The sequence below is a fragment of the Antedon mediterranea genome, chromosome 2 (genome assembly GCF_964355755.1).
Source record: "Antedon mediterranea chromosome 2, ecAntMedi1.1, whole genome shotgun sequence".
NCBI classification, from domain to species: Eukaryota; Metazoa; Echinodermata; class Crinoidea; order Comatulida; family Antedonidae; genus Antedon; species Antedon mediterranea.
Window position 1 is genome coordinate 10,479,931 of NC_092671.1, and position 21,880 is coordinate 10,501,810.

The 21,880-nt window shown below is 34.8% G+C and overlaps 2 protein-coding genes across 4 annotated transcripts; both read left to right on the top strand.

The window, feature by feature from the left end:
- The first annotated feature begins 400 nt into the window (after positions 1–400).
- On the top strand, positions 401–10,323 carry LOC140039620 (angiotensin-converting enzyme-like). The gene is made up of 13 exons (XM_072085239.1): positions 401–637; positions 3,707–3,862; positions 4,428–4,518; positions 4,944–5,087; positions 5,309–5,500; positions 5,872–5,969; positions 6,300–6,472; positions 7,353–7,576; positions 7,961–8,105; positions 8,195–8,293; positions 8,771–8,896; positions 9,241–9,425; positions 9,698–10,323. The coding sequence occupies exons 1-13, from the start codon at positions 434–436 to the stop codon at positions 9,790–9,792; spliced, it is 1,932 nt and encodes a 643-aa protein (XP_071941340.1). The 5' UTR covers positions 401–433; the 3' UTR covers positions 9,793–10,323.
- A 3,000-nt stretch (positions 10,324–13,323) lies between these two features.
- On the top strand, positions 13,324–21,720 carry LOC140040362 (uncharacterized). Of its 3 annotated transcripts, XM_072086245.1 has the most exons (5): positions 13,324–13,409; positions 17,022–17,237; positions 17,635–17,953; positions 19,418–19,673; positions 20,237–21,709. In XM_072086245.1, exons 2-5 carry the CDS (start codon positions 17,061–17,063, stop codon positions 20,901–20,903), a joined length of 1,419 nt encoding a protein of 472 aa, XP_071942346.1. In that variant the 5' UTR covers positions 13,324–13,409; positions 17,022–17,060; the 3' UTR covers positions 20,904–21,709. The 3 variants fall into 3 exon arrangements, with proteins under 3 accessions (XP_071942346.1, XP_071942347.1, XP_071942348.1); XM_072086246.1 differs by lacking the exon at positions 17,022–17,237 and having other exon boundaries at positions 13,387–13,409; positions 20,237–21,720; XM_072086247.1 differs by lacking the exons at positions 13,324–13,409; positions 17,022–17,237 and adding an exon at positions 17,265–17,353 and having other exon boundaries at positions 20,237–21,720.
- Positions 21,721–21,880: the final 160 nt, after the last annotated feature.

A 21,880-nucleotide genomic window follows, 5' to 3' on the forward strand; every position in this document is an offset into this window, starting at 1 on the left:
CATCCCCATTTTAATTTATCTTCAAGAATGTTTATGGCGTTAAAAATCACATTGGACCATCTGTCCTTCTCCATGTTTTTTAGGCGGTTAAAATATTTAATCCGAGAGTAGTTTTGAAGCGATTCTAGTGATATAGAGCCTCTTTTGCAACGTTACGCGGAGCCTTAAGAATGGTTCTCGCCATTAAAAACTGCAGGTTTTCAACTTTTGGCATTGTTGTTTTTCCGTTACAGTACCAAACTGAGCATGCGTAATTAATGGTAGGGATTCCGATAGATTTCCATAATAGGTCACCACAGGTGCATAACCTTCAAAGACGGACACCTGTCGTCCATAAAGGACGCCACCATTAGTTAATTGACACTACTTACAGAAGTTGTAAAAACCACTAATCGAATCACTGTCTCTCTGAAATTGTTGAAGAAGAGTCACTATGGCTTCTTCTAAACTGTTGTGCCTTATTTTAGGCCTAGTTTATCTAAATGTTGTAAATGCTGTGGGATCTAATACTAATGAAACGGAGGCGATTCAGTTTCTTAACGACTATAACATAAAAGGGATGGAAGAAAGTTACATAACAACAGAATACGCTTGGACGTACAACACAAATATAACCGACTTTAACCAACAAGCTATGGTAAGTAGCCTACGCCTACTTTGTTACAATGTACGAATTATAATAAATAGCACAATAGGCATACATGCTGAGGCCTATATAGTTTCATGAAGCTTGTTATTTTAACCGTAAACTGAAAGTTCGTATGTGAAAGGTAAACAAGTTGTTTCTACGTTTTACAATAATCAGCTAGGATGTGTAGCTATTATTATACAGGTCGGCTAAGAGATTATTTTTTTTTAATTAATTATTTTTATTCCTGTATTTATGTATGTGAACACTGATTTATGAAATCACTGAAAATTCATTCCGGCCTTGTAATATTTAGTCTATTTTAAGTAGGCCTACTAATAATTAGACCATGCTTAAAAATACCAAGAAGTTACTAGAATTATTATCAAGCTATTAACGCAGCGTGAGTTTAGTCGAATGACGACGTATCGCGGCGTTCAAACTTTGATTTACAAAATGTGTTCAAAGTTTCGTTGATTAGATTGTGTGTTACTTATTGTGATAAAGCAGACAATGTATATACTGATTTTGAACAATGACAGTTGATACAAAATTGATTTTGTATGCCAAACGAAAGTTTATCAACCAACTAATTAAAGCATCTACAACACACAGACTAAATTGGTCATATAAACGACTCTTCAGTCACCTTCCTATATTTGTTATAGTAGACCATGGAGTAAACTCCATGAGTAGACGGTGGTAATACTGTGTTACTATACTATACTGGGAAAAATCATTCTCACTAAACCATTACAGAAGCAGTTTTAAGATCGACAGAACCATGGGTTGTAGATATCTTTTTTAGTAGAAGGCGATGCACCTCTCGGTGAACTGTATATTGATTTTTAATTTATGTAAGTTCTTCTGGGCCTCAGACATTCATGTTTTATGACTCTGTTGCTTTTGGGGTCCCAGGACATGATCGAATAAATAAATAAAATGAAAATGAAATATGTCCACAGACATAATTCTATATCATAAACGTAAACGAATCGAATAGTTTACCTTGTTACAAAGTTTTATCACGGACACAGGACGGAAAAAGCCTCAGTGATCGGGATCGTTTCAGATATAGGCCTATCAGCTTTGAATCTGATGAATCACCAAATTCCAATAATCTCGTTAGACGCCGAGATCACACACTTTGAATTAAGATACTGTCGTATGCGGGTTTAAGGATCTTTAATAAGAAAAGATTCTTAACTTGGCTTTTGGTTTTATTAGGTTTTTCTTTGAACAGGAAATACAAATAGTAATACATTAGAAATTAATAATTAACATAAATCTCGTCTATGTTAATTCATACTTCCCCTTTCAATTCCCCTTTCAATGATAAAGGGATAGACATCAGTAAAAACCTCGTGTTTTTTATGTTACGAGATTTCTTAGTGATACGAGTGTTCAATAAATAATACATATGACGCAAATCGACATCTACAGATTTTTCATTTTTTAATAGGAAGATACTAATAATAGGTGCTACACTTATAATTATATTGTCCTTTGCTACACATGAGTCCTAGATAAGATCTTATTGTTAATTAATTGTTTTATAATAGGGCCTAGGTAGATTAAACTTGACCTAACGCATTATGATTATTGCTCCGTATGGAAACTTATCTTAAGTATATCATTATCAGATTAGTAAATAGTTAATATTTAAGCTAAAATACTATAATCGGATTGTGAGAAATGGTCATGGTTAGTTGCCAACTTGGAGTAGAAAGATACGATTTACTGCTGTTCTTTTTGATATCCGATTGATTCCGAGGATTGTTTGTTGCGGTCTGGTAGCGCCGTTGTATCTTGTTTAAAATGTTTGATGTCAACATGCACTAACCTTCAGGCCTACATTACTATAATAATGTTAAAGATCAGACCTGTACTTCGTTGAAAAGAGTTACGGTCGTTTTATATTATATTTATTCGGCCTATGACATCCGATTCTAAGGTGACTGGGTATGGGCTTCACATGGTACCGATGTTTGTTTAAGCGTGGTTCCCACTAGCGACGCAACACAAGGACGTAACGCAACGCAAGTGAATTGACCAATCACAAGCGATGGCTTATTCGCTTGTGATTGCTAACCGTCTATAACTTCGCTTGTCATTGGTTAAAACCCTTGCGTGGCGTTTACGTCCTTGCGTTACGTTCTAGTGGGAACCAAGCTTTAGGTATCTGCAGCAGCCCTGGATTGATCAGAGAGATACGGTGATTTACTAGTAATATTCCCCTCCCCCTTCCTATATTATGTCTTTGTTGAGCCGATAGATGCGTTATTAACCAATAAAACCAATAAAATACAAGAGTGTTTTATGGTGTTTGTAAACCTAATAGTCCTAGATAACACGTATTATGTAGCTAGATTTTTAACTTTCAACCCTAGAGGATGAATACCATAAAGCAGTTACTAATTTTTCTGAGGGTTTGTGTTATGCTTTGTCAAATATTTGAACTCTACTAGAATCAACCGACTTTTGTTTGAACAAAGCGGATAGGGTTGACTAAAGTCACAAGCTCGAAATTGTTACATAGTCACATGAGTTGTTATGGAGCTTATGAAATATGTTTACCATACCCTTGATGTTATATCATGAAGAATATACTTCAGAATTTGTCCATCGGTTGAAATGTCATGTTAGGCCTACGTGTCAAAATAGAAAGAATAAATATGAAACATTTGACATATTAGGGCACATCACACTAGTTAGTGTAGACAGATCTTTGTTCGAAGAACAAGCATGAGTAAGAAAGATTTGTCATACAATTCAAGTTTAGAGAAACTAAACTAGTACGGTAATGACATAATTCAAGATAATATTTTAAGGTCAAGTATGTTGCCGTCGTTTCCTGTAAAAGTACATTCTAAGGATCATCACAATTCATCGTACTTTTAAAAAGCCCTTTTACTTCTCAAACAAACAAAAAACAGCAAGATAAAGGGGTTTAATTAAAAGAGATCGCCTTCTTGTATTCGTGATCTCGAGTTATGACGAGTGTACTCAAATTAAAAAATAAAAAATAAAATTAATTTTAGGGCGATAATTGTTAATGTAATACCATTGTATTTTTAGATTAATAGAAACTTGGTACAAGCTGCATTTAATCAAGAAGCAAGAGCGAATGCTAGTGAATTTGATTCCACTAACTTTTCACCGGATACAATCCGTCAATTGGGAGTGTTACTCTACATTGGAGACTCTGCTCTACCCAATGACAAATATGAAGAGGTTAGTGTAGTGTATAAACTTGCTATCCGGTGTGCATTTTATATTGAATACACATTTTAACGTCATATATTGTCTCTAGATAGGAACCTAATGACAGAGATATTGTGTATTAAAAGTACTTAATACAGTTAGATTGGTATCTGGTAGACTGGCAACAGTCTTCCACAGAGAGTCTACTGACAGTCACAGAATCGGGTGAGATTTTGTGCGCTAATTATTCAGGGTTGCTTTGGGCTAGTAATTGTGCGTGCGTTAGAAGACTTCAGATTGCGCTAACCGTACTGTAACAAAACGTATAGCCTATACGAACGCAACTGAGTTTATTTGATGAAATGTTTGCGGTGGTTCAAATTACCCATATAACGATATAGCGATACGTTGAGCGCATAATTATATTGATCGATGTGATTAAGATATGCACTAAGTAGGCCTTATATGGCTCAACACATTTGACTGGTTGTTAATAGTAGAACCATTTCATATACTACTTCTATTTGTATAAAATGAATGAATTGAAAACTCGAAACTCAAATGGTTCCTGTATTATATTCTTTTTTTGCCAAAGCTAAATGGAGTAACGGCATCTATGGAGACGAGGTACGCAACTGGCAAAGTGTGCGACGAGGAAGGGAAAAACTGCCAATCGCTTGAACCAGGTACCTACTTGCGTTCGGCACTTTGTTGTTGGACTTTATAATCTCTCCTTTACGTTATATCAACAAAACGTGTTACATTAATGGATTGCTATTTATATATAAGCTGAGCAAACTTTATAATCAGCATTGTATGTTGTCGTTTTTTCCAGACGTTTATTCTAATCAGTACAGTAGAACCCCTATTATTCCGGACCCCAACAAATCGTACTCTCAATAGCCGTGTCTCCTGAAAAGGAGTTGACGTGTGTTAAAAGACACATTTCATATCGCTCGTATCACAGGAAAGTTCCGCCTTAATAGCGGTGTCCCTGACGGTGTCCAACATCCTACCGTAGTTTCAATGGTAATACAATAAATGGATATTGATAATTACGATATAAATAAGAGATTAAAATGAATATTTCTCTTTTACTACTTCTTTCTAGACTTGACCCGAACTATGGCAACATCCCGAGACTATCTGGAACTGTTCAACGCCTGGGATGGATGGAGAGCGGCAGTGGGAGCTCCGGCTCGTGAGGATTACATCAGATATATAGTATTAAAGAACGAAGCGGCAGTAGCTAATGGTAAATTACAATTCAACAATGCATTATCTGTATTGTTTAGATACAGTAAAACAGTTTGGTGTTTAATCTCGTCCGAAGTGTTAATACGGTATTTTCGTGGAAGAATCGACTAATATATTATTCCATTGCACTCATAACTCTCTATTCTTGTTGGCTATACAATTTAGAGTACAATCGGTGTGGACTCTTTCAGAAATATAATATATCGGTTTTTTTCTTAGATCAGACGGATTGCGGTGCGTGGTGGCGCTCCTGGTACGAAGTCGACGATCTTCCGGGTGATGTGCAGAAGTTGTTTGCTCAATTAGAACCACTGTATAAAAATCTCCATGCATATGTAAGAAGAAAGTTATACAACGTTTACGGTGAAAAATATATTAATCTAAGAGGGCCGATACCTGCTCATTTACTTGGTAAGTTCATCTAAGGTTCTGTCTACACTATCAAACATTTTTTGTGACAAAAAATGTGATGTGCCAATATGAACATGATGATGTCATATCACTACCATATCTGGGTATATCACTAACATATTTTGGCACATTACACTTCTTTTTGTCAAACAAGTTTGATGGTGTAGACAAAGCTGTAGACAGTAAAACGTCGCAAAAGGAGGTACACAGAAGTCCTGCTGTCACTAATTAGCAGTCATTTTTGCTAATTATTAATTTATTTAGGCCTAAACCTTTAAAATATGAGAGGAAAATACAATACAACAATGTGATATGTAAAACCGGGATCATCAATTTACGTCACATATTTCAAATAATTTATTCTATTGTAGGTAACATGTGGGCTCAATCCTGGAGTAACCTACAAGATCTTACCCAACCATTCCCAGATAAACCGTCTGTTGATATTACACCTGTACTCGTTGAAAAGGTAGGGTTTGGCAGGAAACAACCCAAAGGCTTCTATGTCTACCACACTATCAAACTAGTAGTGCCAAAAATACGGTAGTATACATTATCGTATTCCTATGGGCACATCCCTTATTTTTTGTCACAAAGTTTGGTAGTGTAGACAGAGCTTACAAGCTAACAGTAAGAACAGCAACAAGCCAATATCAGCCTTAACCTTATATTACTATATAAAAATACATAATCTTTGATCTATATTATTATGTAAATGTAGGGCTACTAGGCGACGCATTTATTGGCATATAAATCCACCCTTGTTTTGCAGTTATTTTAAAACGTTTATTTATTCTAGAAATACGATGCTTTGCGAATGTTTCAAACATCGGATGAATTCTTCACATCTCTGGGACTTATAGCGATGCCGCAACCATTTTGGGATAAATCCATGATTGAAAAACCGACTGATGGTAGAGAGGTTGTGTGCCATGCTTCAGCGTGGGATTTCTCAAACCAAATCGACTTCAGGTATGTAGGAATACAAACATATGTATTAGCAGTTAGGAGTAGAATTGTAATTTCACTCTTCGCTGGTATTGGGAAATATAAAATAATTAAATTAATTTTAAATATTGCTTGAGACGCTTTCTAAAAATCGTTCGTAACTGCCTAATATTAGGGAGGTTTCGCAACCTTACGAATACGATAACGAAAACGGTTACGTGTGTGTGACGTATCCGTTCTCGTTATCGTATTCGTAGCGTTGCGAAACCTCTCTAGTCTATATTATACTATTCCCGCCGCTGCTCTAGCCAACTATGTCCCTTGAGGACATATTCATTAATAAGCTGTTTCATAGCGGTAGCTTTAGTATCTAAGGCCGACAGTTTTGCTAAAATGGAAACTCGACTATAATTTATAGGTCCCAGCTGCTGAACCCAAAAAACGTCTGGGATAAGAGTCTATGAAGGCTCACGGTTGAACGATTTTGGATTCTTGCCCTCTGATTGATTGACGTTGTCTCTAGTTGTATGCCTACAGTTCAAGTTGAGGTCACAGACAAACAGGCTACAGCACATTAAAGTTCAACATTGACCATTTTTTAATGTCATTTGAATTAGTAGATTAATATTTGTTGGCAAATAATACATTGTTGGAAAGGTACACATGTCTTCTTTCAAATGCTGTGTATACAATTAACTAGTGAAAAAAATGGGCACGTAATTCATAATGTATCTATGAATGTATCTTTGCGATTAAAGAACATCTTTTTAATAATTAATCATAAATTAATCAAAAGAACAATGATTGATTTTAAAATGTCGAGCGGCGTTTTTTGTAAGAAATATTTCTTGTTATGTTTTATTTGGTCACTTTGTTGGAATAAGTGTATTGACAAATTTAATAGAATTAAGCAGTGTACTGATATTACTATGGATGATTTTATTACGATCCACCATGAGATGGGACACATTGAGTATGATCTCCAGTACAAGAACCAGCCATTGGTATTTAGAGGAGGCGCCAACCCTGGATTCCACGAAGCTGTCGGCGATGTGTTGGCACTTTCTGTCGCTACACCAAAACATCTTAAGGCTGTTGGTTTATTAGATGAAGTTGTAGACGACCTAGGTAAGTACGCGTTTAAGCGCGGCATTTAACATACACGTTTAAAGGTGCGTTTACACACTGGGCCCAGAATCCGGCCTCAGTGTGAACATAACGTACCGCCAATGACAATGATGGTGGCAATGATTCACACGTACATCAACTGACATTGACACACTTCACGAGAAGAATTAACCAATACCGGTACTAACTGAATCCGGACCATATCACAAAACCTTAAAACTGCATATAAAACGCTATTGCTTTTGTTTTATATAATCTTTCGTGGGAATCATCCACCTTTTTTGTAATGTCTTCTTCTTTTCCCTAACATGACATAACTAAGATTTATGAAAGTGTTCTATTATGTAATCAATTATCCTTTCATATTGCTTGTTTTTAAAATAGAGGCCGATTTGAATTTCCTAATGAGTATGGCTTTAGACAAAATTGCGTTTCTACCATTTGGATACTTAATGGATGAGTACAGATGGAGTTTGTTTGACGGAAGTACACCTCATGATAAAATGAACGAAAAGTGGTGGGAACTTAGGTAAGAATCACTTAAAGCTCCCATCTCCATCTCTAAATTTTTGCAAGATTTTAGCAAATAAATTGTAATAACTTTTATTTTAATTTCAGAACCAAATATCAAGGTATTACACCACCAGTGAAACGGACAGAGGCGGACTTTGATCCAGCTGCCAAATATCATATTCCAGCAGATGTGCCCTATATCAGGTAGGTAATATACAATTCTCACACAATACCACAGTGGGTGTACATAGTGGCAATATAAACAAGGAATATTATATTGTTTTATTCCTAATTATTATTATGGGAAGTACAGTAGACTCAACTCACAAGATTCCCAGTGCTGTATCTCCACATGCTATCTATTTCCGAGGTATATTTGGTAATACAGCATCTATCACATGTGGTGCCTGTATCGTGTAAGGTTAATGGTTAGGTTACGATTAGATACTTGTGGAACACATGTTATGTTGCATTACCGAATAGTCCTATGAAACTTTGGAAATAGATAGGCCTTCAGTATCGAGAATCAGAGCTACTTCACACTTATAGTTGAGCAGCTAACTTAGTATGAAGTGTAGACTTAAGTTTCAAGAACTGAATATTTGTATAAAACGATTGATCGAATTACAAGCGTTGGTCTTTACTAATTTTGTCAACCGTACGGTACGGTACGTTTTCCAGATATTTTGTAAGCTTTGTGATTCAGTTTCAATTCCATGAAGCTTTATGCAAAGCGGCTAACCAGACAGATGAACCGCTTTACAAGTGTGATATCTACCAATCTAAAGAAGCCGGACTACTATTATCGTAAGTTTACTCATAAATCTTTGATAAGAACTTGGAGGTCCAGTGCACACATCTCACTTGTGTGCACTTTAAAGCACCCCGTACATCTTTCGGAAGAATAAGGGGGTTACCCCGGTGTACTGGTCTATGCAGCCCTGCCGTTTGGTGGCAGCACTGGACACAAAGGGAGTAGAAAGTTGTGGTATGTGTCGTCCACACCTGTGCGCAATTTAGTTATTTCTCATGTACACTTTAATTTTACAATATGAACCAATTCTTTGTTCGCTTTTGCAAAGTTCCTTTTCGATAAACTTCTCCATCTTTGCCTTTATAATTTAATATCATATCAAATATGTTTTGTTTAGCAACATGTTGAGTCTCGGATCAAGTAAACCGTGGCCAGAAGCGATGGAACAAATCACAGGGCAACGAGAAATGGACGCAGGTCCTCTTGTCGAGTACTTTAAGCCGTTGACAGACTGGTTGATAGAACAAAACACACAAAATAACGAAGAGCTGGGTTGGCCCGAGTCAACATGGATGCCAGATGGTAAATACGTATTATATATGTTTATGTCTTCATCATGTTACAACGTAGTAACTACGCCTATTATAGGTAAGGTATCATACAATCGAGGGAGGATCCAGAAGAGGGATTAGATTTGGATGTAGAGAGGGGGGACAAAATTGTATGTTAGCGCTCCAGTTTAAAAAATTATTGGATTCGCCCCTGTCATTCTATAAAACACTACACATAATGTATCATAATCGATCGAATAAAATGAATAAAATAATATAATTATTTCTCTTTAAATTAAACAGCTCCACCATCCGGAGGTAGTACTATGGTCTTCTGTAACACTCTTCTCATTGCCGTGATGTCATTGGTGACGTTTCTTTTTGTCACAAAGCTATAGAGTAACTACCAAATGTCAACATATACAGCAGTCGACGAGATTAGATGTGCTATTACATCAATAATGACTTAACTGTTTCAACTGAAACTCATTTAACACATTAATAACTTATACCACGAATCGTAGACCAGTTTCTCTGGCAGCAATATTAAAAGATTAAATCATTATTTACATGCACTTGATGTGCATACGGGATCTGTTTTAAACAATTTCCAGTACTGTTATTAAACTTTTTACCATATTTTGATGGTACAATCAATATAAATTTGTCATTTTCACACAAGGCCCTTATAATTCGTATCATGTGAAGATACGTCTTTGATCAACATCTAATCAGAATGAAATAATGCAAAATGATTTTATTATTATTATTATTCTCATTATAAATCTTATTCGAATGAAAAGTTGGTGTATTTCCGATCTCTTGTTTGGTTACTTCGTTCGCATTGATTTGATCGTCGATTGTGATTACATTTTGATATGAAATTATATAATTTATAAGCATCTTTTAAAATTATGATGTAAAATATCTGTCAGATTTTGTAATAAATATGTTAGAATATTATTAAAAACATCCCATTTTGTAGCTTCTTTCTGTGCATTTCTAAATTTGGGCTGAAGTATAAATTGAAAACATAATTAATTGTCTTATCATGGACCGTACGGACCTATACATTTAAAGCGTGGTTCCCACTAGCGACGCAACACAAGGACGTAACGCAACGCAAGTGAATTGACCAATCACAAGCGATGGCTTATTCGTTTGTGATTGCTAACTGTCTATAACTTCGCTTGTCATTGGTTAAAACGCTTGCGTTGCGTTTACGTCCTTGCGTTACGTTCTAGTGGGAACCAAGCTTAACTTGCGTTTAATTCTTACGTTACCGTAGTACTTATGCGCATGCGTAATATAATTCATAAAAATAGGTGTCGTCATGGGATTTCGAAACTACTAACCAATCAGAAACAACAGGCATCATCTATCATCATCACCACACGCAGTGCGGCGACAGAGCAAAATAAAATGGTGAATGAATTGTAAGTTTAATTTATTAAATTATATGAGGATTTTAAAATTTTTGTTTAAATTCACATCATCAGGATCATGCTGATCTATCATGAAGTAAACATGGTCACTCTACCTTGAACTTAACCGCGGATCTGCCAAACAGGCCTAGGCTTAGCCCTACTAGAGCCTAGACAACAGTCTATCAGCAGGAAGGATTGATTCAGGCTAAGTATCTTACATCTCACGGGTCGTCCCAAGAGAGCTTGATATTTATAATGGGTAAAACGTATGTGTTCTATATTATGTATTCACAGATTCTATAAATAGCCTACATAAAAGAAGAATCACATCACATTTTAATGGTTCTCCAAAAACGCATTTTAAGAGAGAGGAAGATCCTTTTTATCGTCTGTTCCTCCTCTCTGCTGTGTAGTGAGTGTGTAGGCTAGTAGGAGACCATCTTATGCTAATCGGTAAACACATTTTGTTAGTTAAAAGAAAAAAAAAAGAGCAATTATGAGGAGTTGCAAAAACAGCGCTGTAATCATGGACCATTACATGGAGTAAAACAAAACCATCTGCTGCTGTAGTAAAACCAAAACCAAAACCGTATCCGGATATTCACCCCCTGGACATTTACCCCCGGAAAACTACCCCCCGGACAACCACCACCTGGACCACTACCCCCTTAGGACAACTACCCCTTTAGGACAACTACCCCCCAAACAAATACCCCCCGGACAACTACCCCCTTAGGACAACTACCCCCTGGACAACTACCCCCCGGACAATTATCCCCTAGGAACAATTACCCCCGGACAATTATCCCCCCCCCGGGTAATTACCCCGTGGACAACTACCTCTGACACAATACTCCCCGTAGGACAAATACTTCCTGGACAATACTCCGAGGGCAAATAATCTTTTAGGACAACTACCTCCGTAGGACAACTAACCCCTGGACAACTACCCCCGGACAATTACCCCTAGGAACAATTACCCCCTGACAATTACACCCGGAGAATTACCCCCCCCCCCACCCCCGGGTAATTACCCCGCGGACAACTGCCTCTGACACAATACTCCCCGTAGGACAACTACCTCCTGGACCTGGACAATACTCCGAGGGCAAATAATCTTTTAGGACAACTACCTCCGTAGGACAACTAACCCCTGGACAACTACCACCCAGAAAACTATCCCTTTAGAACAACTACCCCCCGGACGGACAACTACCACCCAGACCATTCAACAACCTGACTCTGCAACAGCGTATAATAGGAATTAATAACTATATTTTAATTCGTTACTTTGACGAATTACTATTCATTATTGTAAACAAAAGTAAAAGATTGAACATAAATATAGCCTGGTATAAACTGAAGATTGTCACACATGATCATAGGATAGTCGAACGTATTATATAGTACTCCCTGTATTTACTGTAAAGACTGGGTTCGCTAATAATAATAATAATAATAATTTTTGCGTCAGGACAATGCTTCGATAACCACTGGTCTTAAACGAATTAATTTTTGTCTCAAATTTGTCATTTGTATTTTTGTACACTTGAAGAATAATATCACTTTTGATATTTGACCTCAATGTTCACTCACCGAATAAACGGCGATCTTTAAATAAATTCCCCTCAAATAAACGGTGACCATGTCACTCCCATGACACATCATATGGAATAATCGGCGTCTATTTCCATTAGATTATACCCCCTCCCATTGAATAAACAACTTTCTTCCAATAAATGTCCACCTAAAAACCACCTAAACAATAAACAGCCCAGGCCGTTTTTTCAATAAATACGAAATATACGAAAAGGGAGACCCACGTACGAAAAGGGAGACCCCACTATACGAAAAGGGAGACCCCACTATACGAAAAGGGAGAACCAAATATACGAAATGGGAGACCTAAATATACGAAAAGGGAGACCCACTATAAGAAAAGGGAGACCCCACTATACGAAAAGAGAGACCACACTTATACGAAAAGGGAGACCCTAATATACGAAAAGGGAGACCCAAATATAGGTCTCCCTTTTCGTATTGGGTCTCGTGTCAGGTCTCTGGTCTCGGGTCTCTAGTTTCGAAACACCCGTTAAAAACAGATGATTTCATTTTTACAGAAACCGGTCCTATATATTTGTCTACTTTTGTATTGGAGGGTGGGGGGGGGGGGGGTAGTTGACCAGGGGGTAGTTGACCGGGGGTAGTTGACCGGGGGGTAGTTACCCGGGGGTAGTTATCCTAAGGGGGTAGTTGTCCTAAGGGGGTAGTTGTCCGGGGGGGTAGTTGTCCGGAGGGTTGTTATCCTAAGGGGGTAGTTGTCCTAAGGGAGCAGTTGTCCGGGGAGTAGTTGTCCGGGGGGTAGTTGTCCTAAGGGGGTAGTTGTCCGGGTGGTAAACATCCGGTGGGGGGTAACTGTCTAGGGGGTAGGTGTCCTAGAACCAGTAAAACACCGCTTCTGAACTTAGGTGACGGTATAGAGGGCGCTAGTAATTTGTTGACAAACAAGCCAAGATCTACACTATCTTTGAAACAAGTCAGATAACCACAAAACACACATGGTCATGATGGATGGACATGTTTGAAACGTAAAGAAACATTTTATTGTAACATTATTGTAATTAATAGGATGTAAGTTAGGTTAGCTACTACTACTAAAAGAGGCTAGAGTAGAGGCATATAGTAAAGAAAGTAGCCCCTCTTATAAGTTCTCTACTACACATCACATGTCACCCTACTAGCCTAGCTAGGGTGTCTGATCATTTCGGCCGCCAGTCATTTCGGCCGCCGGTTATGGAATTGCCAAATTCATGAAACGCCAAAAAGGACAAAATATGTATTGTTAATTTCGGCCGCCAGAATTGTAATTATTCTTGAATATGTATAACACGCCATGTGTGTTAAAATGTTAATATTTTACTAAATAGTGTATTATTAAGCCGAATCGGTGGTCTTCAATTCCAGAAACAGCAAGCGATATTTATAGCGTGCACATTGCCATCACTACAGTGAATATTAATGATATTTTTTTAATAAGAAGGAGTTGATGCTGAAGTTTTTAGCCCATTGGACAACTGATCTCTAGTTTAAATGACCATAATTCTCTGTGGCGTTCCATAGACTTGATAAAGTTTTTTTTTTTCACTGTAATTCTGTACAGTTATTTCTGGCTATTTCAATTTGGCGCGCCATACCTGGCGGCCGAAATGATCATGCCATATTTTGTCCTTTTTGGAGTTTCATGAATTAGGTCGTTCCATAACCGGCGGCCGAAATGCACTGTGACCCTAGCTAGTAGGTGGTACCGGGTAGTAGCTAGCTAGCTTGGTTATGTTTTATGGGAGTATGGTCGAAGCGGCCGCCAACCAAAGCGGCCGCCAGTTTAATATCGTCATTTGTATGGAACGCCATGTGCGCTTTAATCTTTGATTGTGATTGTTGATTTAAGTTTGCCTGCCTGCCGATAAATCAATGTATATTTTATTTGTATTTACTATTAACTAATACATAGGCCTCTATCGAAATATATTTTGCCGAATCTTTATATCTTGTTTACATACTATTGGATCCTTATACAGTATTGCAATAATAATTTACGTATACGGTATTGCCGAATCTTTATATCTCGTTTATATACTATTAAATCCTTATACAGTATTGCAATAATAATAATAATTTACGTACGTTATTGCCGAATCTTTATATCTCATTACATACTATCGAATTTTATACAGTCTTGCAATAATAATTTACATACGGTATTGCCGAATATTTATATCTCATTTACATTTAACTATCAAATTTTATACAGTATTGCAATAATAATTTACGTACGGTATTGCCGAATATTTATATCTCATTTACATTTAACTATCGAATTTTATACAGTATTGCAATAATAATTTACGTACGGTATTGCCGAATATTAATATCTCATTTACATACTATCGAATTTTATACAGTATTGCATTAATAATTTACGTACGGTATTGCCGAATCTTTATATCACATTTACATGCTATTGAATCTTTATACAGTATATTGCAATAATAATTTACGTACGGTATTGCCGAATATTTATATCTCGTTTATATACTATCGAATCTTTATACAGTATTGCATTAATAATTTACGTAAACGGTATTGCCAAATCTTTATATCTCGTTTACATACTATTGAATCTTTATAGAGTATTGCAATAATAATTTACGTACGGTATTGCCGAATCTTTATATCTCATTTTTACATACTATCGAATCTTTATACAGTATTGCATTAATAATTTACGTACGGTATTGCCAAATCTTGATATCTCATTTGACATATGTACTATTGAATCTTTATACAGTATTGCATTAATAATTTACGTACGGTATTGCCGAATCTTTATATCTCGTTTACATACTATTGAATCTTTACAGTATTGCATTAATAATTTACGTACGGTATTGCCGAATATTTATATCTTGTTTACATACTATCGAATCTTTATACAGTATTGCAATAATAATTTACGTACGGTATTGCCAAATCTTGATATCTCATTTGACATATGTACTATTGAATCTTTATACAGTATTGCATTAATAATTTACGTACGGTATTGCCGAATCTTTATATCTCGTTTACATACTATTGAATCTTTACAGTATTGCATTAATAATTTACGTACGGTATTGCCGAATATTTATATCTTGTTTACATACTATCGAATCTTTATACAGTATTGCAATAATAATTTACGTACGGTATTGCCGAATATTTATATCTCATTTACAGGTACAGTACTATCGAATCTTGGTTTTTATTATTAGTAATAGGGTGTGTTATACATTTAAGTGTTATTCCATTGTAATACATTGTTTGTGTTTTCAATAAAGCAACATGGGACGCGCACCTAATGTGCAGCAGCACTATTGCTGGCCGTCAGTCGAGTTATTAGCAGAAATTCGCGTAATTAATTACCGTATCAAACAGACACTTTCATCTTATTTTAGTATTTAAAACTCATTTTCAATTGATCAATATTTAAATATCTGAAGTAATAAAATAGTGTAGAATATTAAATAAATTGCTCTCATCATGTTATTGTAATTAAATTATGATTGCGAACACTACTAGTTACTTTACTAATTACTTTACTAATTAATTAATATAAAATAACAAATATTTTTAATTATTAATATATTTATATATTTTGATATACTTTATTGATTGGTTTATTTATATATAATTCTTAATAATTGGCTTATTATTATATTATATTATATTAATATACAATATAAACACCACAATGTATTTTATAGACTTTATTAAACATATCATTTAGAACAGTTAAAATAAGTAATCATCGATTCGCCATTTCGTTTAAAAGAACGTACGCGTATCACATTCAATCTGTAAAAAAAAAGAGAATAAGTTACATAATAATGTAGATTGTTATTTACGTCCGAGGTAAAGAAAACCTGTCGAAACAATGACAATCAAAGATTACAAAACAACGACAATCAAAGCGCACACGGCGTTCCATACAGATTACCGTTATTGAACTAGCGGCCGCTTTAGTTGGCGGCCGCTTCGACTGTAATCCGTTTTATGTAGGCCTAGCTAGGGCCTATCACCTAGCTAACTAGGCTAGGGCCAGGCCCACACCATAGTCTACAGAGAGAGGGCTTAATATGCTACTAGGCTAAGCCTCGGCCCTACTAGATAGCCTTAGGCCTACTCTACAAAAATAGTAGGTAGGCTAGTATGTAATAACGTAAGAAAAGGCCTGCCTAGCTCAGGATAGGCCTAGTAGTATTAGTAGAGTAGCCTCTCTATTATTAATCCACTCCTATCTACTACGGTAGTCTATATTACTAATGAATTAGGACCTGCTAAAACTAACCTACCTAGGCCCGGCATATGTCACATGATGACACTATTCTCTCGACATATAGCCTGACAAAATTGTAGAAATTATAAACTAAAATGGGCCTACTAGAGACTACCTACACTACCTACACTACAAATTATTTTTTATTTAAATTATGATTTGATATAATTATATGGTTTATTGGAATGCAACAATTTGTTTTAAGTAATAAGTAACCCAAACAGCCAACAAGATCCAATTTGTGTGTGTTATTTTGTATTGGTTTACTTACTGTCATTTCTTGGTATGATTTGCCTGAAAAAAAAAATGTAAATTGTTGCAGGTATAAATAAAGTGTTATTAGCTCTGTGACCCAATCAATATGGCTGCTTCTCACGTTGATCAGAAGAACAAGAATATGGAATTTGTTTGGAGTCTGGACGAGCTTAGTTCTCAAACTTCACTAAAAAATTGTGAACTAAATGTAATATTTAATCAACAAACTGGACATTTTGCTCAGAGTTATTTAAGAAACAATTGGTTTGCTAACATTGAACAAGTGAGTATAGTATTTCACTTGTTTCATATACAAAACCATTAACACCATGAAATAGTGCATCTACTGTAATTTGGGACAAACCATTTCAGAATTGGAGTAAATTGTCTCCACACCAAGTTAGTCATTATTCAATGTTCATTGTAAGATAATGATATATAGGGGAGCTATGCAAAATTCTGGTTTTTCAAATGAATTAACACCAACACCAATTTAAAACTGTGATAAACAAACACCTATTAAATGTTATAGGGCTCACAATTAGTCATCAACTTATTAAACAGCTTGAAGTCATAATAAACGTTTCTTTTGAATCTAAAAACATTGAAAAATTTAAATATTGTATTAAAATTTCTAGATAATCACAAATAAAATATCTTGGTTTTTTTTTTTGGTTTAGTCATCAAAGCCAGAACTAACAGCAACTGGTTTATTAGTATTCTCTGTAATATCAGCCTCTCAGGGAAACCACCAACTGCGAGACAGTCTTCAAGTTGCCCTGACGATAATGTCTGCCAAAGATCATGAGAGGTACTTCCAAAGAATTCCATCGTTGTCACAACATCGGACAATGTTTCGAGGTTATGTTGATCTCTGCTTAAAGTTTGTTAATGTTTGTGACTGTAAATCCGGTGCTTTAAACAGTGATACAGAAATTGTCACGGTGTGGAGTTCTTTATTGCAACCGTTGGGACAAATGCTTAACTTGTTATTTCAAGGTAAATATATTATTCTTTATATCTAATCTATCCATCTTTAGCCCCTTCTAGGGAGGGAGGGAGAACTCATGTTGCTGCTCTGCTCAACTATAAGTAGCACCTAAACAGTTTATTACATAATGGAGGACCCCTCGCCCCTTACATTTGAAAGTAAAAAGATCACAAATGTTGTGTCGTTATATAATATAAATAAGATGTTAACAGGTTTAAAAACAGAAATAGGAAAGTTAAAATTCGTAAAGAAATTTCCCCATTATGCTTATTTTTTGTATGTTAATTATTTATTAGTTTTGCCATTGATCATTATTATAACCTAATATTTGTATAACTGTTGTTGTACACATGCTTTCAGTGACCTTGGATTTTAATTCTACATTCCAATCTTGTTATTTATTTTTAAAATGTGATTTATTAATAATTGAATCTTTGAAACAGCTCTTGCTGTGGATCATAAAAATCAGTGTTGTAATACCATGACATCATCATCTAACACATAAAGTAGATTTCAATGTTAATTACAATACTGTTTATATTTTTGAATTCATTTGTTACCTTGTTTTCCACCGAGAAAGATAAAAAGCATATTTTATCCAAGCTGACAATTTGGTGATCGTTGTAAACATTCAAGGTTTAAACTTTCAATTTCTTTTGTGAGGATTTCATTTAAATTAGTTAGTTTTAGTATTGATATTAAAATACAGAATTTAAATTAAATCCCTAAAAAACTTTTTTTTTAAAAGGTAATTGAAATTGAAAGTTAATTCCTTGCATGTTTACAGTATATGGTCATCACATTTTCGTATTGCTTGTGAAGATTTAATGATTTTGTAAGAAAGTGCATCACTATCATTTTGTATTGTATGCTAATTTGCTTCAGTAAGTAAGCGCCAAGCACAGCCGTATTCTTACTTCTGTATTGTACAAATTTAATGATTCATATGTTTTGATACTTTAATTTTTAAAATTGGTTTCATAATATCGGGGGCATTAAAACTAATTTGTTTTATTGGAACGTACTATATATTGTTAATTAGGTTAACAGCAATTTATTGTCCCAAATTTAGATTTCCAGCTCATTTAAAACGAGACATTATATAATTCTTTTTTAGTTTAAACTTAGTGTGTAAAGATTACGACATATAGTAATTTGTTATTACTTAATTAGTATTCTCCTTCTCTATTAGTATTAACCTTTCATAAAAAAAAAATAAAAAAATTTACCTATAATATCATTGTATTCGAATTAGACTTTAAAAATGATGTCATGACCTTAAATGTATTTTACTTTATTTACTCATTGAAGCGTGTTGTTTCATTTTCATTTATGGCTCTTGCGTGACAATACATTTCTTCTTGCATGATCCTCTATCATTTGTATTGGTAAACTGTGTCATGCCATTGATAGAAATTTATAATTGTTGATTGATTGAAGTAGTTCATACAACAATACTTTACTTCTTTTAGATCACCTGCGAAGAACAAGTAACCAGTGGCTAATCAATATTCCTAAACCCAAAAATCTTGACATCATCATAGAGAGGTTGACATTTTTAAAAGATGATGGTATTTATGAGCAATTTTATAACTATGATTTTGATGGAGATCAGCGATTTAAAAGTGGCGTTCAGCAAATCATGTCACAATTGAAAAGAGGCAAGGAAGATTCTGGACAGGAGAATCTAGACCTTTTGTTACAAGCTAAGCTGTTCTACTTCTCAAGGTAATAGAGCACCACTAACACCATTGATTTTTAAATTATTTCCATTGATATAAAAGATATATCCTTGTGTGAATGTACTGTTTATGAGCGTGTTTCACTGATAGAGTAGTTTCAATAAATTACATTAAGAACAAAATCTTGATACTTTTAAACAGTTCTTACTGTAGAACCAATTTTCTGCTTGTTTTATAATGTTACATTCTGCATTGTTCTTGTTGCTTACTTACTACTAAATTATAAGGAATAAACAAGAAATTGTTTTCTTATTTATTTCTATCTTATATACAGAATCCTCAATAATGGTCTTTTTTTAATGTCGTATTTAAAAAAATATATTATTATTTTGCAATTATTGAACATAATAATAAACGTTCTGAAAATGAAATAATACACATGGAGGTTTATTTGGTTATTTGGTAATGGTTGTTATAACTGAGTTTTTCCTTTGTAATTGAATTTTAAATAGATATTGAATTTGGTAGTATATTTGTTTTTAATATTCATTTTTTTTTATGACAAATTATAAATCTGTAATCATTTCTAATATATTTTGTTTTGGTTAGATTTTACTTTGAAATTGAACTTGAAGGATACGAGACATGGCTGAAGGAAAAATGCAAAGAGACATTTGAACCTATCTCTGAAAATGATGTTACAAGTACTGAAGATGAATCAGAAATACTGACAAATGCAACAGATTGCAGCAGTGAAGAACAAGTAGTGGAAGGAGATATTATCCCTGAAGAGGAAAATATAGAAGAAAATAGTAGAGAATCTGCAGAGATTATTAAAGAACTGGAACAAGCGACAGATTTTGAAGAAGAAACACATTTGCTTACAGACGAAGAAAAAGTAAGGAAGTTTGAAGATACAGAAAGGCAACATTTATCGGCTGTAGGAGGACAAGTAGCAGGCGGAGCAGCAGGGGGAGCAGCAAACAGTGAAATGCTACTTCCTGTTGCTACATCACAGTTGCAGGAAAGTCATTCTTTAGAGCTACCAAGTGGTCTGAATACAAATTTAGTGACAGACCCAAAACTAGAAGGTGCTGTAGCAATGGAAGAGTCCAGTGATAATAGCAGCTTGTTTGCGCCCTCGTTCATGCAAATTTTACAACTTGTACAAGAAGGTAAAGATATTCCTGGAGTAGAGGATATTGTGGTGGAACCAACAAACAAACCACCCACTGCATCCAAAATGGAACGTACTCCAAAACCATGGGAGCAATGATTATGAAAAATTATTCTACAGGAATAGAAGAAAAAATATGATACCTGTATTTTACAAAATTATTGCATATAATATATATCATATATATCATGAAATATATATATTATTAATATAAAGATGATCTATATAACAGCATGCATCATATTATGGTGTCCTGTTTTGTGGTATATTTTATTTTTCCAGCACAACATACTGTCAAAGTAAAGCAATAACCAACCAAAGTTATTTAATAATTGTATAGAAGGTGTATATGTATTTTTAACTTGTACAGTAACAATAATCATGTAATTAACTTTATAATTAAGTACTGTGCTAATTATGAAACAAGAAAGAAAGTTAACGTCTTTTTAAAAGATGAATCACTGTTTATGGTTTTGTACCTGTTCCGTTTTTTGTCTTGTTTTGTCTGGTGTTTCATTTCGCAGTCATTAAATTGTTCCTAGTAAACTAAGCAGTTTGCTGAAGAGAGTAGTACACATAAATAATGATAATAATAGTACGAATTTGTAACGCGCCAACAGTAAGTGATCAAAGGCGCAGTGTATGAGAGAGCTCAATCTGAAGAAAAAGATGAGTTTTCAAGGCAGATTTAAAGGCGATAGTAGACGAAAAATAATCTAATAGAGGCGAGTAGGTCATTTCATAAGCGAGAGGCAGCAGAAGTGAAGGTGCTAAATGTGGTGTATTTAAATAACTCTACTTAATTCTACTTTTAAAAGAAAACAGTTTTTAACTCTTTGTTTAATGCGACAGTTTTCTCACCTTTCTGACCTAATAAAATAATAAATAAATTCAAGGGAATACTAGTAAATTTGTATATATTACATATGTATAATGTAATTGATTTTTTATTCAGTAATGTATTCATACAATTAATTAATTGCAATAATAACCATACCAGTACATAGGAATGAATTTCTATTTTATACAAAGAATGCTCAGTTTTTTTTGCTGTATTAACAAAAAATATGTGGAGA